Source organism: Saccopteryx bilineata, chromosome 3 (assembly GCF_036850765.1).
Source record: "Saccopteryx bilineata isolate mSacBil1 chromosome 3, mSacBil1_pri_phased_curated, whole genome shotgun sequence".
NCBI classification, from domain to species: Eukaryota; Metazoa; Chordata; class Mammalia; order Chiroptera; family Emballonuridae; genus Saccopteryx; species Saccopteryx bilineata.
Genome location: NC_089492.1, coordinates 269,021,490 through 269,047,280, shown reverse-complemented (window position 1 = coordinate 269,047,280; position 25,791 = coordinate 269,021,490). Strand labels below are relative to the sequence as shown.

The 25,791-nt window shown below is 50.1% G+C and overlaps 3 protein-coding genes and 1 pseudogene across 4 annotated transcripts in view; 2 read left to right on the top strand and 2 right to left on the bottom strand.

Moving 5' to 3' along the window:
- Positions 1 to 3,018: 3,018 nt before the first annotated feature.
- On the bottom strand, positions 3,019 to 3,782 carry FAM229A (family with sequence similarity 229 member A). The gene is made up of 3 exons (XM_066265095.1): positions 3,627 to 3,782; positions 3,399 to 3,545; positions 3,019 to 3,216 (listed from the first exon to the last, which is right to left on the bottom strand). The coding sequence occupies exons 1-3, from the start codon at positions 3,761 to 3,763 to the stop codon at positions 3,114 to 3,116; spliced, it is 387 nt and encodes a 128-aa protein (XP_066121192.1). The 5' UTR covers positions 3,764 to 3,782; the 3' UTR covers positions 3,019 to 3,113.
- A 223-nt stretch (positions 3,783 to 4,005) lies between these two features.
- TSSK3 (testis specific serine kinase 3) lies at positions 4,006 to 5,962 on the top strand. The gene is made up of 2 exons (XM_066265094.1): positions 4,006 to 4,487; positions 5,223 to 5,962. The coding sequence occupies exons 1-2, from the start codon at positions 4,304 to 4,306 to the stop codon at positions 5,885 to 5,887; spliced, it is 849 nt and encodes a 282-aa protein (XP_066121191.1). The 5' UTR covers positions 4,006 to 4,303; the 3' UTR covers positions 5,888 to 5,962.
- Positions 5,963 to 6,705: 743 nt separating this feature from the next.
- BSDC1 (BSD domain containing 1) overlaps positions 6,706 to 25,791 on the bottom strand; it is a 30,029-nt gene continuing 10,943 nt past the window's right edge. For both annotated transcript variants that reach the window (XM_066269783.1, XM_066269784.1), the window contains exons 5-11: positions 24,883 to 24,937; positions 23,071 to 23,186; positions 22,576 to 22,644; positions 22,331 to 22,409; positions 19,614 to 20,093; positions 9,805 to 9,908; positions 6,706 to 8,213 (exon numbers count right to left, since the gene is read on the bottom strand). In XM_066269783.1, the coding sequence (XP_066125880.1) occupies positions 8,181 to 8,213; positions 9,805 to 9,908; positions 19,614 to 20,093; positions 22,331 to 22,409; positions 22,576 to 22,644; positions 23,071 to 23,186; positions 24,883 to 24,937 (936 nt within the window). In that variant the 3' untranslated portion in view covers positions 6,706 to 8,180. The remainder of the gene's footprint in view (positions 8,214 to 9,804; positions 9,909 to 19,613; positions 20,094 to 22,330; positions 22,410 to 22,575; positions 22,645 to 23,070; positions 23,187 to 24,882; positions 24,938 to 25,791) is intronic.
- On the top strand, positions 25,006 to 25,395 carry LOC136328767 (ubiquitin-ribosomal protein eL40 fusion protein-like; annotated as a pseudogene).

The following is a 25,791-nucleotide window of genomic DNA, read 5'->3' as shown; positions in this document are numbered from 1 at the left end:
ACAATGCCTCAGTCCAGCTTCTCTTCTGTGAACCTATCCCCGGCTCCCCTGAATTCTGAGCTCTGCAAGGGCACATGATCAGATTCAGGCCTGGGCTCTCGGCACCTAGTGTAGCCCAAGTAGATATTGGTAACAGTAGATTGAACTGAATTCCTTGAACTTGCCCTCCATTCTTCGCCTTTAGCCTTTGTCAGCAGCATTCTTGCCACCTTTCCCTTACTCATGGACATTCTAGACCTAACCAGCCCCAGGGTCTGGCTCATTGGCAAGGTGTCTGTCTGGAATCTTTGCATTCCTCACTATCCAAGCACATAGAAGGAGGCAATAAATCTTTTCTAAAGGAAAGGAGGGTTAAAAAGATGGGACAAAGTAAGAGAGATGAGAAAAAGGAAGAATGAGAAGGATTCAGCATTTTGGGGCTGGCAAGATCCAGAGAGATCAGCTGGTCCTTTTTTTTTAACCAGTGAGGAAAGGAGCCCCCAGGTAAGGGACTTCCCTGAGTGAGGCCTTCCAGTAGGTCTTTGCTAGACCTGTGGGTTCTATGAGGGCCAAGGCCCATTTCTGTCAAGTTCACCACTGAATCCCCAGTGCCCTGCACAGGCCTGTTGGGCCTGTATTTTCTGTGACATGGACAAAGCCTGAACTAGAACCCAGAGGCCTGACACTTGGTCACACTGTCCAAGGCTCCTCATTGCCATGGAACGGTCATTGCCCCTGCTCCTGCCACTCTCTCCCCTTCTTCTCTCAGGCACACCCAATCCTCCAACTTTGCATGAGCTGTCTCTGCTCCTGGGTATTTTATTTTTTCTCCATCTTTACCCATCATTTTCTTTTTTTATTAGAGAGAGACAGACAGGAAGGAAGAGAGATGAGAAGCATCGACTCATAATTGTATCACTTCAGTTGTTCATTGATTGGTTCTCATACATTCCTTGACTGGGTGCTTCAGCCAAGCCAGTGAGTGACCCGTTGCTCAAGCCAGTGGCCTCGGGCTTCAAGCCAGCAACATTTGGATTCAAGCCAGTGACTCTGCACTCAAGCTGGCAATCTTGGGGTTTCAAAGCTGGGACCTCAGCATCCCAAGTCAATGCTCTATCCACTCCACCACCACTGGTCAGGCTTTACCTATTCATTTCTGGTGATGCTTTCAATAACTTGACTGTGCTTACACCTCAAGGGAAAGCTTACTTATGCCCCAGCCTGGTTAATTATAGTCTCCCATCTCCTTGACAATGGTAATTGGCCCAAGGAGTGTACTTGTGATTTACACTTGATCTTAGCCAAAAGGCTGAGAAGCAATAATACATGTGATTTAAGAAGGGTCAATTGCTGCCCTTCCATGGGTAAGTATATGGAAACGAGGAGGAAGCATGTCTCCCTTCTTGGGATTTCTAAGCTGCTTGCAGCCATGTTGCCTGCCCTGGAGATAATACTGGATGAGAGAAGAACAATGGGGCAGTCCTAGTGGGATTGAACCTTGGTTCCAGCCTGATACTCTGGTTTCACTTCTTCCTTATATTCTTCCCAGCCACTAGAAATAGTCAATTCCTTTTATTTTTTTTGCTTAAGCTAACTTCAGTTGCTTTCAGTGGTGAGACCCTATCAATACAGAGCCCGATAATTTTTTCTACAATGACAATGGCCTCCTAAGGAAGGTGAATACTGTTTACAGGGAATGAGGTCCTTGTTCTACAGAGCAGCAACATGGGTTTTTAGGTAGAGTAGGGCCTCCATTAAGTGTGGTGGAAATGGAACAGCTGGATTATTCCATTTAATAGAAGAATTAAGAATCTCTGAGGGGTTCTCCAAAGGGAAGGGTGGAGGAGAAGCAGCACTAGGTCCTGAAGCTAGAGATTATTTGGGTGAATGGGAAAGATAGGTGTGGAGGGGCTTTCAAGAGCCAGGATGTTTTAAAGGACCAGGGGCTGAATGGTCATCTAAAGTCCTCACTTCAAGTAGACCTTTTGGCAAACATTCTCTCCTTCAATTAGCCTCCTACATTTGACACTGCCTAGGAGAGTGTTTCCTGTGGAAGTCAAGAAGTCACCTTTCAGGTGACTCATGGGATTCTGAAGGGCTCTAGAGACAGTTTGGCCTTCTATTCTATGTAGATTAGGGGAGTGAAATAGAGTCAATTGTATTTAGATCTCAGGGGAAGGAGACTGAACCTGATCTTTGGCTCACATATATTCTTTCCAATATTAAAATAATACAGGTTCATTAAAGCAAAATTGGAAAGTGGAAAATACTTGTTCAGCTTAAATATTATACTTGCAGACAATTTTGTGTTACAGGCCCCTCCTATGGATGGCTTTTAGGGCATTAAGTCTGAGGACACAGGAGGGGGTTAGCATTGCCTTGCAGTTGGGGGATCTGGGGCAAGGCTCTCAAGGCTCAGTTCCCTCACCTGTAATATAGGAATAGGAAATCAAAAGGTTCTTTGGTTTTTTTTTTTTTTGAAATCAAAAGTTTTTAAAATGACTTTTTCCAAATTTTTCCTGGTATTATCGGTTCTAGGAGAAACCAAGGGTCAAAATGGACCGGTCAGCGCTTAAACTCTTCCAACAAAACCAGAGGTGCCCAGGGTCACAAAATAGCAGGTAGCAAAACTTAATTCCATCTTGGGAGATTTAAATGAGCCTGGTGTGGGTGGTCATTCTGCTTGTTCTAAGTTTTCTTCTATCCCCTCCCATCCCGAGCTTCTCTGTAGGCCCGGGAGTCCAGCGCAGTAATGTGATTTTCACTGGAGACTAAGGAGAGGGATGGGGGAGAGAGACGGCTAAGGGGAAAGGGTCAGAATGGAAAGGCTGCAGGAGAAGGGGCCATGGCTGGCAAGAAATGGGGGAGGGGTGGGCACCGGGTCAGAAAAAAGTGGATACAGAAGGAGGAGCCCCTGGGGCCCGGAAGGTCCAAGGTGGAGGCCGCGGAAGAAAAGGTTCTATGGGATGGGGCAGAGCAGTCCACGGGCTGGATCCGACGGGACAGACAGACACGGCCAGCCCGGAGTGGAAAGAACAGTTTATGGTGTGCTTTATTAAAATGTGCATCATTCTTTTATTTTTAAACGTGCATCATTGTCTCGTGCTCGGCGCGCGCGACGTGCTCAGGTGCACTCAGGTGGCGCGGGCTCGGGGGCTCCCACCCATAGCCAGGTAGACGTCGATGGGCACGTGCAGCAGCGTCAGGCAGTGGCAGCCCGGGCAGCGTCGGAGCGGCCTGGGGAAAACAGTGCGACAGGGGGCGCTGTTGGGGACTCATCCGCGGAGAGCACTTGGGGTATCCGAGGTTCGGGCGTGGGTGTGGGGCCCTTGCCTGGGGCGGGTCCCGGACACAGCCTCAGGATGGAAAACGGGGACGGCCTGGGAGCGCAGGAGGGCGGCGGGAGGGCGTCGGCTCACCTGACTGGGTTGTGCTCCGTAGCTACCGGCTCCGGACTGTCCTGGGCCTCGGGGGCGGCGGCAAGGCCACGGGAGTCACCGGCTTCAATGGGGAATCTCCGACCCTGAGGGGGCTCCTGGGCACTCATGTCCAGGTCCCGGGTCTCTCTGCGTGGGGAGGGGCAGTCAGGCCAATCCCACACCGCCGGGCGCTCGCTTCCCGCGCCCGCCCGCTGGGCCGCTGCTCACCTGCTGAAGGCCGAGGCCGGTCCCAGGCTGGAAGCAGCTGCCGGAGACCTGGCCGCGGGAGGACGCTCCGGTCCAGGCGGAGCCGGGCAGGTGTCTGCGGCGCGTGCGGGCCCGGGCGTCGAGGGGGAGGGCTGCATTGTGACCCGGGCCTCAGCGTGCTGACCTCACAGAACCCGTTCCTCCCGCCTAGGAACCCTCCCGCCGCCCGACACTTAGTGCGGCTCCTGCCATGGCGACTTCAGACTGGGCGGCGCTGACCCCCAGCAGCTCAATGGGGGCACAGGTGGCGACAACCACCAGGCGTGAGGCAGCGTCCACGAAAAGGAGCCTGGCATCCTGGACACCCCGAAGCGCCCCTCCACACCAGGCTGGGCTGCAACTCACTGTCTGGCTTGGGAGTGGGGGCGCGGTGATGACTTAACCCGTGCTGGGTTTGGTGGTAGTGCTGGTGAGGGCAGGTAGGGGTACTACCCATTTTGGCCAAGGGTCACACAACATTTACATCATAATTGGGCTGGAGTTTTAAAATGTCTGGTCCTCTCCCTCCCCACCACTTGCGGCTGCTGTGTCCAGACGGAGAATGCTCTAGCGCTGAGGGCTATTGTGGATGAAGTCCTTGGGGGGGAAAGGACCCGGCCACGGGGGATGGTGGAGCAGAGCTGCCTCACAGAGGCAGCATGAGCTGGGAGGGTGATAGGAAGGAGGCGCCGGGCAGCATGGAGGACTTTCTGCTCTCCAATGGGTATCAGTTGGGCAAGACCATTGGGGAAGGGACTTACTCAAAAGTCAAAGAAGCATTTTCCAAAAAACACCAAAGAAAGGTGGCAATTAAAATTATAGACAAGATGAGAGGGCCAGAAGGTGAGCTGTGGCCCCTCTAGAGGAAGGGAGGGCTGGCCGAGGTGGGTGAGGGCTTCTTCCAGTCAGAATCATTCCTTCTCCCCTTTAGTCTGAAACCAAGGAAAGCAAGATAGTGGTTCTGTTGCAGTTCTGGAGGTCACTGGGAACAGAGGGATGCTGGGAGTCCAGGAATATCACACCTTCCAAAACATAAGATTAAAGTGGCAGGAGGTAAAGGGTAGTTAAGGGCAGAACCCAAGCTCATCTACAGAAACAAGATTGGCAGAGAGGCCATGACCAGGGCTACCAGAGGGTAGGAGCTGGTGTGCAGGCAGGTAGGGATGGGGAAAAAAACTGGGCTCATGGCAAGAACTGTGGGTCAGGAGGCAGGGGTGAGAGCTGGTTCTCCACACTGTTGGACATCAGGCTTCGTAACTGATTCAATGGCTTTTCTAAAGGCCCCCCAAGAACTTGAATATCCGGGGTCTCACAGGCTGCTCACAACAGTCCCTGAGGTTGACAGGGTATAGGTCCTTTGAATAACGTATTAACTACACAACTAAGGTGAATATTCTTTGCACTGCCCAAGCATCTAGACATTTAAAACCTTTAAAAGGAACTTGACATTGTAATTAGAAGGCACCAGACCCAGACATGGAGAGCAGGTGGGTGGGCAGGCAGATGGTGGGAGGCAGGAGACAGGAGTTGGGCCCTTTTAGACTGGATACCCCATCTCTTTTCCCCTTGTTTCCTCAGAATTTATCCAGAGATTCCTGCCTCGGGAGCTCCAGATTGTCCGTACGCTGGACCACAAGAACATCATCCAGGTGTACGAGATGCTGGAGTCTGCCGATGGTAAAATCTACCTGGTAATGGAGCTGGCTGAGGGAGGGGATGTCTTTGACTGCGTGCTGAATGGGGGGCCACTGCCCGAGAGTCAGGCGAAGGCCCTCTTCCGTCAGATGGTTGAGGCCATCCACTACTGCCACGGCTGTGGCGTGGCCCACCGGGATCTCAAGTGTGAGAACGCCTTGTTGCAGGGCTTCAACCTGAAGCTGACCGACTTTGGCTTCGCCAAGGTGTTGCCCAAGTCACGCCGAGAGCTGAGCCAGACCTTCTGCGGCAGCACAGCCTACGCCGCCCCTGAGGTGCTGCGGGGTATTCCTCACGATAGTAAGAAGGGTGATGTCTGGAGCATGGGCGTCGTCCTCTACGTCATGCTCTGTGCCAGCCTACCTTTTGATGACACAGACATTCCCAAGATGCTGTGGCAGCAGCAAAGGGGGGTGTCCTTCCCCACTCATCTGGGCATCTCGGCTGAATGCCAGGACTTGCTCAAGCAGCTCCTGGAACCAGACATGATCCTCCGGCCTTCAATCGAAGAAGTTAGTTGGCATCCATGGCTAGCAAGCACTTCATAAAAGCAATGGCAAGTCCTCCCCAATAAAGCAGGGGGAGAAAGCAAACCCAAAACCCACTTCTAAAATGGTGATATATATTTTATACTTTAAGTTTACTTATCCTAAAACTTACCTACACCCTCCCCAGACTTCCTTCTCTTTCCCTTTAAAGATCTTTTATTTATTTATTTATTTTTTTATTTATTCATTTTAGAGAGGAGAGGGGGGAGAGAGAGAGAGAGAGAGAGAGAGAGAGAGAGAGAGAAGGGGTGAGGAGGAGCTGGAAGCATCAACTCCCATATGTGCCTTGACCAGGCAAGCCCAGAGTTTTGAACCGGCGACCTCAGCATTTCCAGGTTGATGCTTTATCCACTGTGCCACCACAGGTTAGGCCCCTTTAAAGATCTTCATGGAACCAGAGGGCCTCCAGACTTCCCTTTTATTATGGCTCACAAATGATTTTCACACGGGTTTTTAACTAAAGTTAATTAAATTAGACCCCAGAAACATACACATAGGGGGGAGGAGAGAACAATGAGCAAGAGTAACTGGAGCCACTGTTGTAGCAATTTCCTTTCCAAATAAAAGCAGAAGCCTTGGCCTCTTGACTCCTTGTCTTGGTGAAAGGCTGTTGGGGGGCCTGACCCTTCCTCATCCCAAAGGCCAAGCTGAGTCTGAGATGAGGACAAGGCACTTCTTCAGGACCCAGGCCACCCCCTTAAGCCCCCCCCCCCTCCAGGATCCAAGCAAGAAGTCACTCTGCACCTTGTGTGTGCCCTGCCCTGTCTCCAGGGCACTTGCCCTGGGAGACAAGAACAGACCCCCAGACACCTTCCAGCTTCTGTTGAATCTCTTTAATGCTGTTAAAGGCAAGTCTGGAAAAGGTTCAGGACAAAGTTTCTTTTTTCTTTCTTTTTTAATTACAAAACTAACAGCAGTTAGAATCTTTTTTTTTTTTTCTTTTCCCAGCTACAAAATACTCTGGGGAGATGCATTATAATTTAAAATATATAATATTGCACAAACAACCAAAAGATTAAACTAAAGAAATAATTACAAAGAGAAAAACCCCATCCCATCACAAACACTCCACATTCTCTGTCCCACCCCCTCACTGAAGGTCTGCAGTGGAAGTGACCACCACTCTCTTGGCATCCCTGCCCGATCCCATTAAATCAATAAACACACCAGACTATGTACAAGAATCACGGGAGCAGCATCGTGAAGCACCAGGGTCCCCAGGGATTCCTGCAGTCCCTCATGCCCCCAAGAGAGGTGCAGCTGTATCAGCGTGGAGGGTAAGAGCCACAAGCACTGGTCTGCCTTCAGGAAGAGCTTTTTCAGAAGCCTGACGCAAGTCTGAAGAATTCACCCCAGCATATCCCTTCAGTGAGCAGAGGGCTGAGGCAGCGAAACTGGGCTTACCAGGGCTAAGTACTTAGCTTTGATCACTGCTCTGTACTGCTGGGAGCTGGCTCGTGTCCTATGGTCCAGGTGAATCGAGGTTGGTAGCTGGCTGGGTTAGGTATCCCGCCAGGCAACGCACAGAAGGGCCTGAAGTGGCCCCTCCCTTCTTGGGGAGGGGAAGACAAGCAAGAGCAGAGTCTTGCAGGTGGCACAGCTGGGCTAAGGACTTGGGTGCATCTGACATGAAGAAGCCCTGGGAAAGGCGTTGGGGACATACCAGCCTGGACTGGATAAAAGGAGGTGGGAACTCAAGATTTGGTCTCTAGATTCTGAACCACAGGGAACCTTTCCAGGAATGGAAACTGCCTGGGAAGGGGAGATTCCCAAGAGAGGCTAATTTCCCAAAGTCAAATGTAGCTGACCCAATGGATAGGAACCAAAAGGTGTTTGCCATCCCTGTCTAGCCCATGGCAGGTGGCATGGTCTTCCTTATCTGCTTATGGGTGGGCCGTGTGTTGACTTGGCTTCTTCCAAGAGACTGGTGATTTAGCTTCTGTCCACACAGGCAGAAGGGATGGAGCTATCCCTCCCAGCAGTAGTCCCCAGGAACAGTGGGTATTTAGCAGAGAAATGTAGGCTCTTCTGGTGAGGGGGTAGGTTTCCTCCCCCTTAGGTCATCCTATGATTGGCACAAGTCAGAGTTCTTGGTTTGGATTTTGTACGCCCCTTCCCAGATGTAAGCAGAGGCCCACAGGGCCAGTAAGGAGCAATCCAGAGTCTGTGCCTAGAGCTCTGGTTGACAGGCCGTCTGGGGGACATTCTTGGTCAGTGTCTTCCAGAGCTGGGCTCAGACGATCAAGGGAAACGGGAGGTGCTGCGGGAGGAGAGCTGCGCGCCCTGGCCCCCCTCATTCCCAGTCCTCCCATTCGACATCTTCCAGCTGCAGATGGGAGGGGACAATGCAGAGTACAAACACAAATTTACTCCTTTAGGTCAAGCCCAGACCCAAGCTCCCCTTGATGCCTCTATTTTCAGATAGCCCTCCCACAAACTCCCCCACTACTCTGGGCCATACACTGCCCATGAGAGCAAACCACTCGTCTTCAGGAACGGGTCTGTGGCCCTAAGGTTGCTCTCACCATTCCAAACCCAAAGGAAATGCTCCCACCAACCAACACTGGACTCTACAAGGGGAACGCCCTGCCCACAAGAACCAAGTCAGTCAATTCCTTAAGGAAAACTTGTCTCCTGCTATACAGATAAGAAGATGGCTCAGAGAGGCAGAGAACCTGAGCCTGGCCCTGGACTAGAGGAGCTCTCACAGTCTTCACTAGGAGCTCCGGTACCCTAGTCCCCAGCTGCAGTCTGTGACAGGTTAGAGTAACTCTGCTCCGAGATACTGTAAGTCAGATTTTAAAAGAGGGCTGCAAAGACACAAGAGCCATGAAGCCCCCGTGACATGACAGGGCACCACGGGCCTACTCTGCCTGGGGTATAGTGAGGTCACAGGTACAAAGTGCTCTCGCATTGGTGTCTACCTCCTCTCAGGCTTCGGTTTCCCCACATGAAAACTGAGGCCCTTCCTGTACCTCAGCTGCTCCCTCTTTTTTTAAAAATTTTTTTTTTCTTTTATTAATTTTTTAGAGAGGAGAGAGAGTGAGAGAGAGAGAGAGAAGGGGGAGGGAGGAGCAGGAAGCATCAACTCCCATATGTGCCTTGACCAGGCAAGCCCAGGGTTTTGAACCCACAACCTCAGCATTTCCAGGTCGATGCTTTATCCACTGTGCCACCACAGGTCAGGCAGCTGCTCCCTCTTAACAGGTTCATGAGCCACATGGTGGAAGGAATCAAGCGGTTCTCGTGTGACAGTGGAAGTAGCACTGACTTGAATCATATGTCTGGGCTGGAACCTCAGTCCTGTTGCTTATCAGTCATAAGAGTTTTTTTTTCCCAGCCTCTAATTCAAAACGATCCCCTCTTAATTTTGAGAGGTAGTGAAGGATGGGTAATAGGTCTCTGAGCTCATAACTGGCCTGGGTCTTGTGGTGGTTTCAGTAATACCTGCTAGTGCTCCCATGTGCCCAGGCACTGAGCCTAATGTGTCTATGTGCATCATCTATTACAACTTATAAGCTTATAATGCTTGATTTCATGTTTTAGATGAGAAAATAGACACTCAAGTGATTAGCCCTAGATCACATTGTCTTTTGTCTCCAAAGCTAGAAATCTGCTCAGGTCCCACACTGGGAGCCCATGAGTCAGAAGATCTGGAGCAAGGTTTGGCATCTGTGTTTTTTAATAGTTCCTTGGTGATTCTGACACAGAGCTAATGTCAGGAACTCTCCCACTCATCCATTCTGGAACAGAGGGTAAGCAGAGCCTGCAGATGACCACTGCTCAGGGCCCAGCTTTCTTTCCTGCAGCCTGCACCTCAGAGAGGCACAGGGATCCACCGAGGGGACAGCTGGGCTTGGCGGGGCGAGGCCTCAGACCCTGCGGTCACTGGGCTTGCTTCCCTGTGGCCCACTCACCTCACCCGAGGCATCCACTTTGGAAAGTGCCATCTGCACTTCTTCTTCAGTCATGTCCAAGTCAAAGTCCTTCTCCCAGTCCTCGCTGATGTCCGTACTTGAGCCTGGAACCACAATCCCCAGGGTCAAAGTCAGCAAGGGGTATATGAAGAGGTTGTAGCTGGGGCTGATGACAGTAAAAAGTTACCCAAAAGAATGATCACTGTAGCCTGACCTGTGGTGGCGCAGTGGATAAAGCGTCGACCTGGAAATGCTGAGGTTGCCGGTTCGAAACCCTGCGCTTGCCTGGTCAAGGCACATATGGGAGTTGATGCTTCCAGCTCCTCCCCACCTTCTCTCTCTGTCTCTCTCTCCCTCTCTGTGTCTCTCTCTCTCCCTTTCTCTCTCCTCTCTAAAATGAATAAATTTAAAAAATAAATAAATAAAATAATGTTAAAGAATGATCACTGTAGCGCTGCCACAGTGATGAAAACTTAGCCACCTGAGAGCCACAGATAAGGGAGTCACAGACATAAATGGTGTAATGATGCAATGGAACATCAGGTGGCTTTCTTTTTTTTAATAGTAAGGGGTAAATTTAAAAAAAATTTAATTCATTGATTTTAGAAAGAGAGGAAGGGAGTGGGGATACAGAGAGAGGGAAACACTGATCTGCTGTTCCACCTATCCATGCATTCACTGGTTGATTCCTGAATATGCCCTGACTGGGGACTGAACCTGCAACCTTGGTGTATTGGGGTGACAATCCAACCAACCAAGCTACCCAGCCAGGGGCACTATGTGGCTTTTATTATTATTTTTTTCTTCTTTTTTTTCCACCATGTGGCTTTTAAAGGTTAGGCTATAGAACATTTATATGCATGACAAGTAGTATTAAACTATACTATTAAGTGAGGAAAAGCAAGTTACTGAATAGTGGTCCAGAGGTTCCCTGGGAGCCACAAAAGAAGAAATAAATAATGAACCTCTTTCTCTTCATTCACTCCATTTTACCTACGCTGCTGCTACTCCTGAAACACACTGGGCACATTTCCATTTTAGGGCCTTTGCCTGGGCTGATCTCTGTACCTGGAACTCCTAGATATCTACAGGCCAACTTCCTCCCTTCCTTCCTTCACACCTTTGCTCAAAAGTCACCACCTAAGTATGGCTTTCCCTAATCATTCTTTTTCTTTACAGAGACAGAGAGAGAGAGAGCGGGATAGATAGGGACAGACAGGAACAGAGAGAGATGAGAAGCATCAACCATCAGTTTTTCGTTGAGACACCTTAGTTGTTCATTGATTGCTTTCTCATATGTGCCTTGACCATGGGCCTTCAACAGACTGAGTAACCCCTTGCTTGAGCCAGCAACCTTGGGTCCAAGCTGGTGTACTCAAACCAGATGAGCCCGCACTCAAGCTGGCGACCTCGGGGTCTCGAACCTGGGTCCTCCACATCCCAGTCCGATGCTCTATCCACTGCGCCACCGCCTGGTCAGGCCCTAATCATTCTTTTAAACTGCAACCTATCCCTCTCTGCTCTAGTTCTTTTTTTTCCATTGTTTTATTGCTTTCTAGCATATAGCATCAGATTTAATATTTACTGTCTAACAATACAGGAGCTAGGATGAGAGCACCCCAAGGGCCAGCAGGATCTTTTATTTTCTCATATACTCCAGGTGCCTAGAACACACGCTTGTATTCAGTAGATAGTCATGGACCCTTTCTCTCAACCAGGACTTGGCAAACAATGGCCCATAGACCAAATTCACCCTATCACCTGTATTTGGAAATAAAATTTTGGCACACAGCCACGGCCATTTGTGTACACACTGCCTATGGCTGCTTTGAGGCTACAAAAGCACAGTGGAATAGCTGGGACTGAGACTGCATTCCCCAAGAAGTCTGAAATATTTGTGATCTGGCCCTATACAGAAAAGGTTTACCCACTCTTGTTCTAGGAGCTGATAACCTGCTCAAGTTTGACAATCACTGTTCTAAATTTCATATTTGGTTATGACAGGCAATATTTTTTAAATGTACCTTGAAAGTTATTACTAGGAAAAAAACTGCCTGACCAGTCGGTGGCGCAGTGGATAGAGCATCGGACTGGGATGCGGAGGACCCAGGTTCGAGACCCCGAGGTCACCAGCTTGAGCACAGGCTCATCTGGTTTGAGCAAGGCTCACCGGCTTGAGCCCAAGGTCACTGGCGCGAGCAAGGGGTCATTCGGTCTGCTGTAACCCCCCTCCCCCCCCCCGGTCAAGGCACATATGAGAGGGCAATCAATGAACAACTAAGATGTCACAACGAAAAAAACTGATAGTTGATGCTTCTCATCTCTCTCCATTCCTGTCTGTCTGTCCCTCTCTTTGACTCTGTCTCTGTAAAAAAAAAAAAAAAAAGTTCCACATCTATATCTATCTATCTATCTATCTATCTATCTATCTGAAGAAAAAAAAAAGGGAAAAAACTATACGCCTGATGTGTGGTGGCGCAATGGATAAAGTGTTGACCTGGTATGCTGAGGTCACCTGTTCAAAACCCCAGGCTTGCCCAGTCAAGGCACATATGAGAAGCAATGGGTTGCTGCTTCCCAATCCTCCCCACTGCCTTCCTCTCTCTCTCTAAAATCAATAAATAAAATCTTAATAAATAAATAAAACTACAACAAAAGTTCCTGTAAAAAATAAAAGTATATACGGCAAGAGTCCATTTTAGAAATATGCTCGCAGATGCATGCCCGCACAGAAAAGACGAACAGGAAGTTCACAAAAATAATAGTTATCTCTAGGTAATGAGGTCACGGGGTGATTTTTCTTCCCCCCACCTCGAAAGGAATATATATTACTTTGTAATCTTTTTTTTTTTTAATTTATTCATTTTAGAGAGGAGAGGGAGAGAGAGAGAGAGAGAGAGAGAGAGAGGAGAGACAGAAAGAGAGAAGAGGGGAGGAGCTGGAAGCATCAACTCTCATATGTGCCTTGACCAGGCAAGCCAGGGTTTCGAACTGGCGACCTCAGCATTTCCAGTTCGACGCTTTATCCCACTGCGCCACCACAGGTCAGGCTACTTTGTAATCTTTTTTTAAAAGTACTTTAAAAAAGTGTAGACCTCACCAGGTGCCTAGGCTCTGAGCACCCCCAAGCCCTGCCCGACATTCCTCATATCGGGTTTCACTGTCCTCTTCCTAGCTACCTAGTCAACTATAAGCAGTGTGGTAAGACCATGGTCTCTGAAACCAAACAGATCTGGGTGGAATCCCTATTCTTTTTTTTTTTTTTATGAATTTAAAGGACTTTTATTTATTTTATTTTTTTACTTTTTTTTAAACTTTTCTGAAGCTGGAAACAGGGAGAGACAGTCAGACAGACTCCCGCATGCGCCCGACCGGGATCCATCCGGCCCACCCACCAGGGGGCGACGCTCTGCCGAGACCAGAGCCACTCTAGCACCTGGGGCAAAGGCCAAGGAGCCATCCCCAGCGCCCGGGCCATCTTTGCTCCAATGGAGCCCTGGCTGCGGGAGGGGAAGAGAGAGACAGAGAGGAAGGAGGGGGTAGGGGTGGAGAAGCAATGGGCGCTTCTCCTATGTGCACTGGCCGGGAATCGAACCCGGGTCCCCCGCACGCCAGGCCAACGCTCTACCGCTGAGCCAACCGGCCAGGGCGAATCCCTATTCTTGTACCTACTATTGCAGTCTCGAGAAGCTATTCTGAGCTTTAGTCTATTTATAAAATAAGGATAATACCACTCCGTCTGCAAAGAACCACTGGAGGAGCTTATCAGAATGCCGACTCCTGCTTCCCCACCCCCCTCACTCTGACTCAGCAGATCTAGGTGGTGGCCCAGAATTCTGCGGGTACCTGGATGATTCTGTGTAGACCAGAGCCTGCAGTCTGATACACAACAGTGTTACTGTTAGAGGTTTCAGTGTCAAGTGCCTGTAACATATAAACAAATGGTCCCACAGCTAGTCAGGACAGATCTGCAACCAAGACCCAGTTTTTCTGACTCCACATTGAAAGCACATTCCTGTGCTTTCAGGACACTTTGGTGGCATGCACTTGGCTGTCTGACAGTGTAGGCTTCCTGCGGTGTGGACGCCAAACTCCTGGATGATGCGTCACTTCAGAGCTGTGACGGTGGCCATGACAGCTTTCCCTAACCTCAGGTTGCCCTGTAGGGATTTGAAACTCTTCTTCAGGCTTAAATGCGAGGGCAGACCCTTCCAGGGTAGCAAACAGTGGACCAGCTAAACTTTGTGGAGCGCTGCATAGCCACCCTCAGGGAGGGGGGATTTACAGTCCTGATTTATGGATAAGGAAATGAAGGCTTTGGGCAGCAGAGACATAAATCTGGGCTCTGCCATCTTCCCAATCTCCCCACCCTGTCCTGTCACAAGGACAATTCTAAGATCTCCTTTACACTGTGCATATGGTAGAAAAGTCACCTATGCAATAATAATTTCAGACTTCATGATGGAGTTTTTCTGGTTTTTGTTTACTAAGCTCAGGGGGAAATGCTCTGCAATGAGGACTGCTCTGAGACCTGGGGAGACCCTGTGGCTAGAACCCAGGAGACTGCTGCACCCAGAGACCAAGTCCCCCTCATGTCATCTTAGGAAATGAACAGGAGTGAGTCACTCTGTCTCTAAGCTTCCATTCCTTCATAGAAGGCGCCGAAATGGTACAGTTACATTAGACTGAAGAAGCTTCTATTCTTCCTTTTAAGATTTACTCCTTCTAGCCCTGGCCAGTTGGCTCAGTAGTAGAGCATCGGCCTGGTGTGCAGGAGTCCCGGGTTCAAGTCCCGGCCAGGGCACACAGGAGAAGCGCCCATCTGCTTCTCCACCCCTCCCCCTCTCCTTCCTCTCTGTCTCTCTCTTCCCCTCCTGCAGCCAAGGCTCCATTGGAGCAAAGTTGGCCCCAGGCACTGAGGACGGCACCATAGCCTCCACCTTAGGTGCTAGAATGGCTCTGGTTGCAGCAGAGCAATGGCCAGAGGGGCCGAGCATTGCCCCCTGGTGGGCGTGCCAGGTGGATTCCAGTTGGGCTCATGCAGGAGTCTGTCTGACTGCCTCCCTGCCTCACACTTCAGAAAAATACAAAAGAAAATAAAAATAGATTTACTCCTTCTACTCTGTTCTCACTCTCCTACCCTCGTCCAAGACCATGGATTCCCCCCACTGACTACAACTACTTCTGGCGGGTCCTCTGCATCAACTCCTCAGTGCCTCCTTCCATGAATCCCCGAGAGCATCAGGGAGAGAACAGAGCAGTTAAGAACTTTAACATCTTCTCATAATTTCTCTTTTTTTTTTTTTTTTCAAATTTATTGATTTTAGCAAGAGAAGAAAGGAGAGAGAGATAGGAACATCAGTCTGTTTCTGTATGTGCCCTGCCCAGGGATCAAACCGGCAACCTCTGCGCTTCAGGATAATGCTCTAACCAACCGAGCCATCCAGCCAGGGCTCATAATCTCACTTTGTCCAGTCTCTTCCACCCACTCCTCATTTTTTCTGGACACGCTCTCTATTCTGATTCCAAATGGAACCTATAATTCTCTAACCCTCCAAATGTTTCACTGTTATTCCCTTCCTTACCCGGCTGAGATTCCATAAGCCGTCACTCTGATCACTTCTTGTATATACTTGAACTCTCTTCTTTTGCTCCACTGATTTCATCTGGCTAAACTTGAACCCTGGTTAAATCCAGCCCCCCACCTGCCCTGTACCTGCACCTGAGCAACTGAAAGTGCCTGGACAAATGGTGTCTCAAAATTCCTGACCACTACCTCAAACGGGCAACGGGCCCTTAGTCCTAGCCATTCAGCAACCCCACACTATTTGCTGGGTCCATCCGCTTCTTATCTCCTAACAGACTATTTCATACTTTTCTAAATACTTATTGGTTAGGTGCTTGACCTGTTTCTTTTTTCTTTTTTTTTTTTTTTACAGAGACAGAATCAGAGAGAGGGATAGATAGGGACAGACAGACAGGAACGGAAAGAGATGAGAGCATCAATCATCAGTTTTTCGTTGCGACACCTTAGTTGTTCATTGATTGCTTTCTCATCTGTGCCTTGACCGTGGGCCTTCAGCAGACCAAATAACCCCTTGCTCAAGCCAGCGACCTTGGGTCCAAGCTGGTGAGCTTTGCTCAAACCAGATGAGCCCGCACTCAAGCTGGCGACCTCGGGGTCTCGAACCTGGGTCCTCCACATCCCAGTCTGATGCTCTATCCACTGCGCCACCGCCTGGTCAGGCTTGACCTGTTTCTTTTTTTTTTTTTTTACACGAAATAATTCTTTTTTTTTTTTTAATTTTTATTTATTCATTTTTAGAGAGGAGAGAGAGAGAGGGAGAGAGAGAGACAGAGAAGAGAGAGACAGAGAGAGAGAAGTGGGGAGGAGCTGGAAGCATCAACTCCCATATGTGCCTTGACCAGGCAAGCCCAGGGTTTCGAACCGGCAACCTCAGTATTTCCAGGTTGACGCTTTATCCACTGCGCCACCACAGGTCAGGCTTGACCTGTTTCTTAACAGTTTCCCCCATTTTGCACAGATCTCACAAGGCTTTTGTGAAGATTGAGTGATTATGCATATTAAGCACTTAGCACAGAGCTTTATAGACATACAGAAAGCACTCAGAGAATAGGACCTCTTATCATCTTCAGTTCTCCAAAGTAGGGCTCGACTCAAACTTCTTCCCTGATCGTAAATGGAGGTTTAGAGACCAGTAATTTCTCTGAAGTTACATGGCTTAGAAGCAAAGTTGGGATTTCCACCCAGAACTGTCAGAACTCCAGATCCTAAGCCCTCGGTGTCTGCATGTACGACTCTTAGTACAGTTTGGGTATATAACACATGCAAGCAGTGGCGTTCCTGCTGCCTTGTGGCCCTAAGTCCAACTTCCTAAATTAAGCTTAAGTTCTTAAGGGTTTTTTTTTTAAGTTCTTAAGTTCTACTTCTGAACCAATCCATCCACCCTTCTTGTTTCTCCCTCTCCTACGAGACAATACAGAAGAGTGGGCTTTGGTCACCGCCTCTTCAGTGTGCCCCATGCCCTCTGCTATACGGACTTTGCAGCCCACTCAGCCTGGACCTCTTCCCTGCACCTGCCCCAAACTCTCTAACTCTCCTATACAACATGTCTCCTTGGTGAAACTCTCATCGACGCCCCGAGGTTCCTTCTTTCTTTGACCTTCTCCAGTACCAAGTCTGTCCCATGCTGCTTCATGCTTCATCATAAAGACTGCAGCTTTTGCCCCTCCCCCCTCAGTGTCTCATAAAGAATAGGCAGGAGCTCAATGGATGACCTCACTGAACTAGAGCCAGAAGGCAAGCACTGTGTTGGAAACTAGGAACCCTGTAGTGCCCATCAGGGAGCAGGGTAGGGTGTGGCAGGGACCGTTTCCCACCCACCGCAGCAAACCAGTCCCTCACTGTGCCAACAGGCCAGCACCCACCAGCTGGGGAAGCTTCGTGGCTGACTGGTACCAAGTGTTGGCAAAGACAAGGTGCATGTGAGTGAGGAGTTAAGGGAAAGTCTTGCTGACAATCAGCTCTCTAGAGGGGTATTTTGGATCTGACAAAACAATCGACAATAGAGCTACCATTGTCTTTTAATTTCAGGAGTTAGAGAGGTTCCCCTTGACATAAAGTCAAGAGTCTCCAGAATAAAATTCCATTATATATGTAATAAACTAAAGCTACTTAAACTGGCTCATGAGTTAACTTTATTCTTCTTTAAACTGTACATGTACATTTTGTTTATATATTTCACAATAATAATTAATGAAGGCGTAGGAAAGCTAAATGACTTTGCTAAGGTTTTCCAGGAAAGAAGAATCTTGAAATCAATCAGTACCACAGGAATACCCACCCCAGGATATTGTTAGATTATCCAAAAGGAGGCCCTGGCCAGGTGTCTCAGTAGATACAATGTTGTCCCAGCACACAAAAGTCACAGGTTCGAAGCCTGACCTGTGGTGGCGCAGTGGGATAATGCGTTGGCCTGGAACACTGAGGTCACCGGTTCGAAACCTTGGGCTTGCCTGGTCAAGGCACATATGGGAGTTGATGCTTCCTGCTCCTCCCCCTTCTCTCTCTCTCTGTTTCTCTCTCTCACTCCTCTCCTCTCTCTCTAAAAAATCAATAAATAAAATATTAAAAAAAAAAAAAAAAAAAAGTCGCAGGTTCGATTCCCAGTCAGGGCACATATGAGAAGCAACCAATGACTGCACAACTAAATGGAACAAGTTGATACTTCTCTCTCTCTTTCTCTTCCTTCCCCTCCTCTTTCTCTCTCAACTCAATGGAAAAATAAAAATAATAAAAATTATCCAAAAGCCCTGGCCGGTTGGCTCAGCGGTAGAGCGTCGGCCTAGCGTGCGGAGGACCCGGGTTCGATTCCCGGCCAGGGCACACAGGAGAAGCGCCCATTTGCTTCTCCACCCCTCCGCCACGCCTTCCTCTCTGTCTCTCTCGTCCCCTCCCGCAGCCAAGGCTCCATAGGAGCAAAGATGGCCCGGGCGCTGGGGATGGCTCTGTGGCCTCTGCCCCAGGCGCTAGAGTGGCTCTGGTCGCAACATGGCGACGCCCAGGATGGGCAGAGCATCGCCCCCTGGTGGGCAGAGCTTCGCCCCTGGTGGGTGTGCCGGGTGGATCCCGGTCGGGCGCATGCGGGAGTCTGTCTGACTGTCTCTCCCTATTTCCAGCTTCAGAAAAATGAAAAGAAAAAAAAAAAAAAATTATCCAAAAGGATAGAAATCAGCCCTGGCCAGGTAGCTCAGTTAGCGTATCATCCCAATATGCCAAGGTTGCAGGTTCAATCCCCAGTCAGGGCACATACAAGAATCAACCAATGAATGCATAAATAAGTGGAACAACAAATCAGTATTTCTCCCTTTCTCAAATCAATAAATAAAATTTTAAAAAAGGATAGAAATCAGTTCAGTGTAGTAGGTGGTTAAGGGTGTGGGCTTCAAGGGCTTCAAGTCAGACAGACCTGGGTCTAAATCTGGACTTGCTACCCTGGCCATGTGAATTTGAGTAAGTTGCTAACATTTCTGAGCCTCATTTTTTTCACCTGTAAAGTAATGGCAGTAATACTGAGCTCATTGGGTTTTAAGATGTGAGAAATTAGGCCCTGGCCGGTTGGCTCAGTGGTAGAGCGTTGGCCTGGCGTGCAGAGGTCCCGGGTTCGATTTCCGGCCAGGGCACACAGGAGAAGCGCCCATCTGCTTCTCCATCCCTCCCCCTCTCCTTCCTCTCTGTCTCTCTCTTCCCCTCCCACAGCAAAGGCTCCACTGGAGCAAAGATGGCCCGGGCACTGGGGATGGCTCCTTGGCCTCTGCCCCACGCGCTCAAGTGGCTCTGGTCGCTGCAGAGTGACACCCCGGACGGGCAGAGCATCGCCCCCTTGTGGGCGTGCCGGGTGGATCCCGGTCGGGCGCATGCAGGAGTCTGACTGTCTCTCCCCGTTTCTAGCTTCAGAAAAAATACAAAAAAAAAAAAAAGATGTGAGAAATTAAAGGTAATGTTACAAAGAGCACAGGACCTGACATAAACCTTATTTTGTTGCTTCTAAGACCCAACAATTGTGATATACATTCTTATTTCTAAGAATCAGTGCATTTTAGAATTGATGGAATATGGTAATAACCATATATAGCAGCTGTCATCACCATCATCAGTCAGTATCACAATTGAAGGACATCTGCTCTTAGGTTCCTCTCAAGACACCAGGAGACAGCCTGCCTTGTGAGGTGTCCACTCTCCCCTGCCCTGCCCCACACACTCCCTGTGTGGCTTGGCCTTGACTTACCTTTCTTTCCATTGTTGGAGGGTGTAGACTTCCCACTGTCCGAGTTCAGCTCAAACACCCGTAAGTCTGTGAGCACCTCCTCTTTGAGAGTCTCTACTCTGGCTGGAGGCCTGGGCTCTGGGCCGCTGGGGCGGCCAGCAGGGGTGTGGGGCTTGGACTGAGTGGGGGGCGGGGGTCCAGTCTCGCCCGCATCCACAGCCAGGCTCTGTTCCTCCAAAGATGCCTCTAGAAGCTTTTGGGACAGGTCCTTGGGCAGCAATGGTGCCTCAAGTATGGTGGCAGGTTTGGCAATCTGTGTCACGAGGGAGATACTCTCGCTGCTCTCTGACGGGGTCACCTCTGTTGGAGGTTCGACTGGATTCACCAGATTCTCTTCATAGGGGTTCTGGGGGCCAGGTTCTCCTTCAAGGGATGTGGAAGTTTTGGCCACAGGAACTTCTGCCCCTTTTGGAGATGTGGGTGAAATGCTAACAAGCTCCTCTGTAGAGAGAAAAGCAGGAAAGCAGGCAATGTGCCCTGGTCAGCCCCAAGACAACCGTGGAGGTCTCTGAAGACGGGCCTCAGGCTCCTCCAAAGTTTACTTTGATCAAGACTGAAGGGTGCCAGTTTCCTCAGCCCTTCCATCGGGTTCTTCTGCAAATACTCCCTGTCAGTCTCTCCTGCCCTTGAGGCCTAGCACATACCTAGTGGGCACTTGCCTTCCAGAAACACAGCCCAAGATGGTATCACAGGTTAGAAAGCCGAGACTTGTCATACAGTCAGTTTTGGGTTCAGGTCAGACTCGGCGACATCATAGGTATATGATCTTGGGCAAGGCACTTAGCTTTTCTTTAACTTACCTGTCTCATTCATAAAAGGGGGATAATGAAGTTGTGGTAATGACCATACACATAAAGCTCTCATTACAGGTTGCACATATAACATAAGCACTTAATAAACGTGTTAATATTGTATCATTCAGGTGGCTCCAGCACACTGTCCTAAGCCAAGCTGCCATAGAGGATCCTCAGCTCCCTCTAAGCCGGCGGTTCCCAATATTGCAGGGATCGGGAACCTTTTTGGCTGAGAGAGCCATGAACACCACATATTTTAAAATGTAATTCCATGAGAGCCATACAACAACCCATGTACATTACGCATTATCCAATAAAAATTCGGTGTTGTTCTGGAGGACAGCTGTGATTGGCTCCAGTCACCCACAACCATGAACATGAGTGGTAGGAAATGGATTGTAACACATGAGAATGTTTTATATTTTTAACATTACTTTTTTTATTAAAAATTTGTCTGGGCCCTGGCCGGTTGGCTCAGCGGTAGAGCGTCGGCCTGGCGTGTGGGGGACCCGGGTTCGATTCCCGGCCAGGGCACATAGGAGAAGCGCCCATTTGCTTCTCCACCCCACCCCCCTCATTCCTCTCTGTCTCTCTCTTCCCCTCCCGCAGCCAAGGCTCCATTGGAGCAAAGATGGCCCGGGCGCTGGGGATGGCTCCTTGGCCTCTGCCCCAGGCGCTCAAGTGGCCCTGGTCGCGGCAGAGCGACGCCCCGGAGGGGCAGAGCATCGCCCCCTGGTGGGCAGAGCATCGCCCCCTGGTGGGCGTGCCGGGTGGATCCCGGTCGGGCGCATGCGGGAGTCTGTCTGACTGTCTTTCCCCGTTTCCAGCTTCAGAAAAATACAAAAAAAAAAAAAAAAAAAACTGTCTGTGAGCCAGATGCAGCCATCAAAAGAGCCACATCTGGCTCACGAGCCATAGGTTCCCAACCCCTGCAATACTGGCTGGGCATTAACATTATAGGAGTTCCTTAAAAATATGTTTGGGCCTGACTAGGCGGTGGCACAGTGGATAAAGCGTCGAACTGGGATGCCGAAGACACAGGTTCGAGACCCCGAGGTTACCAGCTTGAGCGCGGGCTCATCTGGTTTGAGCAAAAGCTCACCAGCTTGGACCCAAGGTTGCTGGCTTGAGCAAGGGGTTACTCGGTCTGCTGAAGGCCCGCAGTCAGGCGCATATGAGAAAGCAATCAATGAACAACTAAGGTGCCTCAACGAAAAACGATGATTGATGCTTCTCATCTCTCTCTCTGTTCCTGTCTATCTGTCCCTATCTATCCCTCTCTCTGACTCTCTCTCTGTCTCTGTAAAAAAAAAAAAAAAAAAAGTTTGGCCTGACCAGGAAGTGGCGCAATAGATAGAGCGTCAGACTGGGATGCGGAGAATCCAGGTTCAAGACCCTGAGGTTGCTAGCTTGAGCGCGGGCTCATCTGGTTTGAGCAAAGCTCACCAGCTTGGACCCAAGGTCGCTGGCTCGAGCAAGAGTTACTCGGTTTGCTGAAGGCCCGTGGTCAAGGCACATATGAGAAAGCAATCAATGAACAACTAAGGTGTCGCAACAAAAAACTGATGATTGATGCTTCTCAGCTCTCTCCATTCCTGTCTGTCTGTTCCTGTCTGTCCCTCTCTCTGACTCTCTCTGATGTTTGGCCATAGAATCTTGCAAAGGGAGCTAAAAAGCTCTGGAATTTCAATAAGTATCCCTGGGATCCAACCAGTCTGGGAAACATCTCCTTGCAGCCTAGCCTGTCCTCAGCCTGCACACACGGCACACATTCCTTACCCTTCTCCGGGGTGCCCTGTCTCTCCAGGCTTCCGAGAAAATGGCTCAGACAGTCCCCCACAGCCAGGACCTGTGACCTGCCCGCCACCTCTCACTACTTCTTACCTTCTTCCTCGTCCCATCCAGGCTCCTCAGAGATGCTTTGTTCAGCGCGCTGTTTCAGGGCATCCCTCCGAGCCTGCTCCTGAATGTGGGGGAGCAGACGGCCAGAAGCAGTCAGAGCGCTCTCTTCCCACACCCTGGTACCGACCGCAGAACTCCTGGCACCATATCCCCTTCTTTCATCAACAAAACCCAGCCCACTTCCCTCCCGCCTAAGTGGAGTACCTCCCCAGGCGAGGCCAGCATACCTGCTCTAGTTGATGAACTTTATAGAAATACCGATGCCAGAATTCTGAATGGGAAACAGCTGCTGGCACCTGAAAGGAAGGGACAGCAGAAATGAGACTTCTGGAGTGGTTATGAGGGCTCTGTATCCCCAGCCTTACCAGCCAGTTCCTAGCCACTCTGGGTTTCAGACATGTAAGAGACTGAGCAATGATTGTTAGAACACTCCACCCTACACCTCACCCCTACTACCGTCCTGGCCTAACTTGGCCCAGGAGAGAGAAAAGACACTCCATAAGGCTTTGCCAGCCTTCCATTTCTCACCATGATGGCCAGAAACCTGGCAAATCAGTTTCCCCCATGCAGACTCTTGGCTCAGGACCTGGCTGGTTTGGCTCTATAAGGTTTCCCATTGCTCTCTAAGCCAGATGACTCTAAATTGGCTCTGGACACATCCCTGCCACCTCCCAACCCCTCAAGCTGGGAGCTGGCTGAGGTCCTGCTGGCTGGGCCCTCACCATCTTGGTGTAGAGGGCCCGGATGGAGGGGCTGCCTACAAGGAGCTCTGAGATCTCCCCCTTCTTCTCTTCCAAGCAGAACTGGGAAAGCCAGGCGTCAAACAATTCCGGGGGCCCTGTAGAGGGATAGACACTGATGGTCAGTTCCCTAGAACTGGGGAAAGAACATTGGGCCTACAGAAGACACACATAAGCCTGGAAACGAACAATGAGGAAAGCTTAAGGTTTTTTTCAAACCCATTTGGCCCAAGGTAAGGGGTAAAGCAGGGTGATGGAGTGGGTGGGCCCTGTGATACCAGGGCACAGCACCTAAGTGACCTCCAGGAGGCCCTGCAGATTCCATCCCCTGCCACGCCTGCTCCTCTTTAGCCCACTGCACTTGGTCGCTGAATCTCCTTTGAAACAGCTGCTCTCAGGTCACCGTGACCCACGTTGCCATTTCCAATGGCTACTTCTCTGTCCTCCCTCATGTGACCAATCCAGTGTCTGACTCTGGGAGTCACTGCTTTCTTGTCGAACCCTCCAGATCCAGGGATCTAAGCATCCCCTGGACACGTCTACCTGCACAGGTGCTGCAAACCCAACTCATTTGCTTCCCTGCCCAACCTGACCCACCCAGTGATCACTGGGAACCTGGGGACCCTGCTAGATGCCTCCTGACCCAGTTACTCTGTATTCTACTGCCTCAGTGCCTCTCATATGCACATTTTCCTCTTCCTTCCTCCTGCCACTGCCTGGGTCCTGGCCCTATCTCGGATGTGAGGACAGCTACCAAGCCTCATAACTGGTCTTCCCTCTTCTGTCTCTTTCTCCAGTTCATCCTTCACAACACTGCCCAAGGCTCTTTTATAAAATGTAAACTCTGATCGCCTCAGGCCTCAAAACCCTTCAGTAGTTCTCTACAGGAAGGCTTTTAAAGCTAGGGCCCAAAGATGGGCTTCAAAGGGTCAGAGAATTCCCATTTTGTATATAAAATTTTGTGGAGAGAGAACTTGTCATTTTTAACAGATTTTGAAAGGTCTTTGTGACTTAAAAAAGATTAAGAAGCACTACCTTGAGCATTTTAGGACAAAATTCAAACGGCTTAGTCTGGCACCCAAAGTATTCCAACCTGGCTCCCACGGCGGCTCTGACCACCTTCGCTCCCTCACAGGCACCCTTACTCCAGCCTTCCTGTGTGCTGAGGCCCGCCCTGCTCTTTCTAAGCCTTCACATGTCCTGTTGCCATGCTTCAACACCCATTCCCTACATCCAAAGGTAAAATTAGTTTACTATCAATTCACCTAAAACCTCAATTCAAGAGTCGCACCCTTGGTTCCCAGGCGGGCCGGGCACCAGCCCTCTGGCTTCCCACTGCCCCCATCATTCTACGGAAGCAGTCACTCCAAATCAACTATCTTCGCTTTTTATTCAGTTTCCTGTTTCCCTCTTCTAACAGCAGGTTTCTGGAGGTCTGGGCCAGGCTGGAGGTTAGACTCATTCTGATCTCCTGTTCCTGGCCTGGGGCTTGCTGTGCCAGAGGGGTTTAGCAAACGGGCAGGGCAGCAGGGCTGGGAGAAAGCCTGAACTGAGGACAAAGGAGAACTGAGGATGAAGGGGAGCATCAAAACCTCTGCTGACAGGTATAAAGACAGCCAGAGTTCAGGGAGGAAAAGGGACCTTCAACCCATCCCATCGTACCCAAGGTACACACTAGCCCCGCTCTGGTCCCTCTACACAGGGGATGCCTGGCCACTGCGACCAGAGACAAACAGGGAGCACAGCCCAGATGCCCTCTCCGTTGGCCTCCCTGCCCTGTGAGCCCACCCTCACCGTCTGGTTCATTGCAGTAGGTCGCTGGGTCTGACTGCAGGCTATAGAGACGAGCCTGTAAGAAACAGAAGACCCTTCAGCTAGGCAGCGAACAGCCCCCCCCCCCCACCAGCAGACGAAGAGATGCAGATCTCTGTGAGGACCCTGACTGGCAGGATCATCACCCCCTCATCAGTAGTGTCAGTAGTGTCATCTCGAGGTTGAGCCCAGTGGCACTACTGACAATGTCAAAGCTAAAATCCAAGACACGTAGGGCATCCTGCCCCCTAGCAGTATGTACTTTTGCAGGCACACAGCTGGAGGACGGCCACACTTTCTCAGACTACAGTATTCAGAGAGGCCGCCTTGCACTTGGTACCTCAGCTGCGGGGCATCACTGAGCTCTCCCTTCGGCAGCTCGTGCAGCGCAACTGCGACAAGATGGTCTGCCATGCGTGTGAGGCCCGCCTGTACCCCCGGGCTGTCAACTGCTTCAAGAAGTGTGGCCATACCAACTTGTGTCCCAAGAGTTAAACAAGGCCCCTCCACCACCTCCTCAGGCCTGTACCCCATGGCCCTGGGGCCTCAATGAAGTTTCCCTTTCACTGACTCGAGTCGTGAAAAAAAGAAAAAGAAAAACAATAAAGAGAACATAAATTCTGAGATGCTGGGCAAAAAAAGCAACCTCTCTCTACCAGAGTATCCAATCACCACAGCCCAGCTTCTCCCCTGTTGGCTGCCACACCCACAGGGCACCTGTCAATTAATACTGTGGCTAGAGAGTGGGATGCTGGGCCAGGAGTCCAAAACCAGGCTCCGAGAAAAAGAATGTTTTTAGGGGGGGGATGAGTGATGAGAGGCATTAACTCATAGTTGTGGCACTTCAGTTGTTCACTGCTTGCTTCCATGTGTGCCTTGACTGGGAGCTTC